General features: G+C 22.3%; 1 protein-coding gene across 1 annotated transcript in view; it reads left to right on the forward strand.

Moving 5' to 3' along the window:
* LOC105627296 (fatty acid hydroxylase domain-containing protein 2) overlaps positions 1–3,729 on the forward strand; it is a 13,434-nt gene continuing 9,705 nt past the window's right edge. The window contains exon 1 of the mRNA XM_012208583.1: positions 1–58. Within this exon, the coding sequence (XP_012063973.1) occupies positions 1–58 (58 nt within the window). The remainder of the gene's footprint in view (positions 59–3,729) is intronic.

Here is a 3,729-nt window from a genome sequence, read left to right on the forward strand (position 1 = left end):
ATGTTTTGGCCGTATATAGTTCGACGTGCTCCACAAAAGTCAGAGTGCAATACTAAAAGTAAGTGCTAATGTTGAAGTTCGATATTTGACGACTGTTTGTGTGTGTTTGTGTTCTTCTTCTATTTCATGGAACAGATGAATTGTATGAAATTAACTCTTTAATACTCTTTCTTAGACAATTATTCATTCCTCTTGCATAAAATAACAGTTTTCAAAAAAATTATTTCAAAAAAATTGTCTGAATTATCTGCAATTGAAAATAAAATGTATGTACTATATATGATAACAATTCTTTTTATGCAATTTATATTTTTTTATTTTAAGATTACTGTATTTTTCTTAATCTCAAATTTTTCAGAGTATTTTGAATATTTTGATTATTTACAAAAAAATATTTATTTAGCATAATACATATATGTACAAGGAACTTGGAAGTTTTTGCAACTTTTCTTGCTCAGAGAAGTCAAATATAATCAATATATAATTATACATAATTATAAGGAATAAACATTTTAAATTGTTTTCACGCATCTCAAAATACGATCTTAAACTAGTGTTCCATTTTTACAAGCAAATTTAATACATTGCCTCATTATCTGAGAAATTTATATTCATATCGTAAGCAAAGATCATTTTTTTTAATTTTATATAAGTATGTTTCTTTGTGCAGATAATGATCAATAATAATGTGTTATATCCACATTAGCAAATGTTCTAGGTCATCTATATATATATATAATATTTCTTTTATTGAGAAAAATTTGTACTTTGTACAAATTTTTTTCATGTTTTTCTCGTGTGACTTTTTATAATGATATCATCAAGATCAATTCTCAAATGCAACGTCAAAGATGCCGATCTATAGAAATGACGTTTAATAATAAAATTTTAATGAATTCGCTATTGCAGTTCAACTATTTTACTTCTGATATTAGATATCTACCTTAATAACTCTCAAGTTAAGTTTTCTCAAAATAAAGTCAATTTGATGTTAATCGAAATAAATTCTTGTTATCTATTTACGTTTTAAACTTTTACCTTTCAAACAATTTTTCTAATCAATAATGTTATGCATAAATTTTCTTTTTGTTTTCTTATTGAAATATATTTTTTTTCTACAAAGTTGAAATAATAAGATATTTATGAATAAATAAATAGATGACAAAATATCAGAAAAATATTCACCCAAAATATTTACCCTAATACAGTTCTCGAGGTTATCGCACTAACATCTTGACGCAACGAAGATTGCTCTGAGGCAATTACTGTACGCTCTAGATACGCGTACAATCGTCCTCGATAGATGCAAAAAATACTACGTTTGTGTTGCTTACGGTTGTGTTGTGACTAATAGTTCAATTTTGTCTTTCTTTGTTAGAGTTATTGAAAATGTTTTATTCACGATTACATTGTTGTGATTCGATTGATCAATATTTATATGTAGAATTCCGTATAATAAATAAATAAATAACTGACAATACAAGAATGCGCGTTAAAGTCATAGAGAATGAAATAAATGCAAGTATACTTTTGCATAAGTCATATTTAAATTCTTATCAATAATTAATTAATTCAATGTAACGATTTAATATAAATTTAATTAATCGATTTAATGTAACGTAAACTGAACATTTTCTTAAGTAATCAGTTGCTTAATATGTATTGCCAGTACATAGACATAAAATTGACTAATTGATAAAATCATTACGTTATTTCCTTCATATATTTTCTCTTGATTTATAATTTACATATGTTTTGAATATTAAATAATATCTCAAAGATTTGTTTTTTTACGACAACGTATTATATTAAGATATAGGAGCTTCCTAACTTCTTATTTCTTAATAAGATAAAAGTAATAATAAAATTTAAATAAATTATTTTATGTATCTTTATTCTCTCTGAATTTTTTAATTTTCTTATGCTTAGCATTTATTATGGGGTATTTTTTTTTTTCTCTTTCTTAGATATTCTATTAAAAATAAACATCTTAAATAAATTCTAATAGAGATTATTTTATTATTAATATTGCTATACGAATATATAAAATCTAAGTAAATTGAATTTAACAAAGAAATTATTAAACTCAACGTATTTGAACAAAAATGTTCTTAATTTAAATATCAATGAATTTTATATAAAATTTATAAAAAAGGGAGTTATAAATAATAGATATTACAACTATAGGATACACACATTTCTCAATGTTACGTTATAAAATAAAAAAAATGAATAACAACGCAAATAAAGAAACAAAAATGCAAATGCAAATTGTAAATGTAAATTACTTTTACTTTTTACTTTTTACGAAAGCGTTAAAGTATTATAATTCCATAAAGTATGATCAAATTATGAATGATATAAATAAACAAGACTTGCACAGCAAAAAAGCAGCATTAGGAACTATAACAATCACTATTAAAGTTTTGCATAAAATTTTTGATTGACACAAAGACTTTTGAATTGTGTCATTACATTTACAATGACAATTATTTCTTTATACAACAAATTATAAATTAAAATATTACATAAATGTTAAAATAAATTGTAGTCCTCTTTTGTCTTTGTTTTTTAAAATAAATTATTTTATATTATTTTTCATTTTTATTATGTTTATCATGTTTTTTATTTTTTTATATTACATTAGAATATACATTGTACAATTACAATCATTCATTTCTTACAATTCTTTTTTTATTTTAAATAAAATTTATTAATATTAAAATTTAAAAAAGTTTTTACGTTGCATTTTCTTTATTAAACAATATTTTAAGATTTCTCAGAGATTGAGAAACTATGTGAAGATCATAACCATGATGTAAAAATATGTGCTATATCGTTATAATGATGACTAAATATAATTTGAAATCAATTTCTGAGTCACAATTTATTTTGTACTGTACATTTACGAGAATATTACTTGATAATTCTTATATCATAATATTTCATCTAGATACATCGCATTTCGCAACAAGGATAACAAGTTTGATATTTATTTTGAATCGAAACTTTTCTTCTCGCTTTTGCTTAAATATCAAATGTATACTTCTTTTAATATAATATAAAGAGTAGATTACATATTTGTATGTAAGTAAATATGTAATCGATTTTAGATATATCTATATTTATATATTTATTCCAAAAAATTGTATCGTTTTCACATTAAATATTTTAATTAATTTAATATTTCTTTTTTTAATAAGAATTTAAAATAAAAATTCCAGCTTTTTCTCAAAATTTTTAAATATTAATTTAATATTAAATATTTTCTGGCATAAAGTTATCATCTTGAAGTACGATTTTCTTATCTATTGCAACTATAAAACTTATATTAAATTTTATATATTAAAATCTTTTATAATTTTTTATTATATGTATAATTTTAGATTTTTCGATATTGAAATAATAAATATGTGACTGCGCCGTTATAGTTTCCACGGTTTCTTCATATCGATTTCTTAATTTATCTAAATTATATAAGTGTATACGGGATGTTTAATAAATAACGAAAAAAACTCTTGCATAGAGATAGAGCGGATTAAACTGAATCGAAAATTCTTATATCATTTTGCAATTTTCGCAATAATTAACAAGATATCAATTACTAAAAATCACTGAATGTTGGTTTTCAATAGTTTTTTGCTCTAGTACTATCAACTTTACAGAAAAATAGCAAGAGACAAAAATTGTTTATTTTCTTCTCATAAAGCTCTAAGAATTTTTTCAGAA

Source organism: Atta cephalotes (genome assembly GCF_000143395.1).
Source record: "Atta cephalotes unplaced genomic scaffold scaffold00008, whole genome shotgun sequence".
Taxonomy (NCBI): domain Eukaryota; kingdom Metazoa; phylum Arthropoda; class Insecta; order Hymenoptera; family Formicidae; genus Atta; species Atta cephalotes.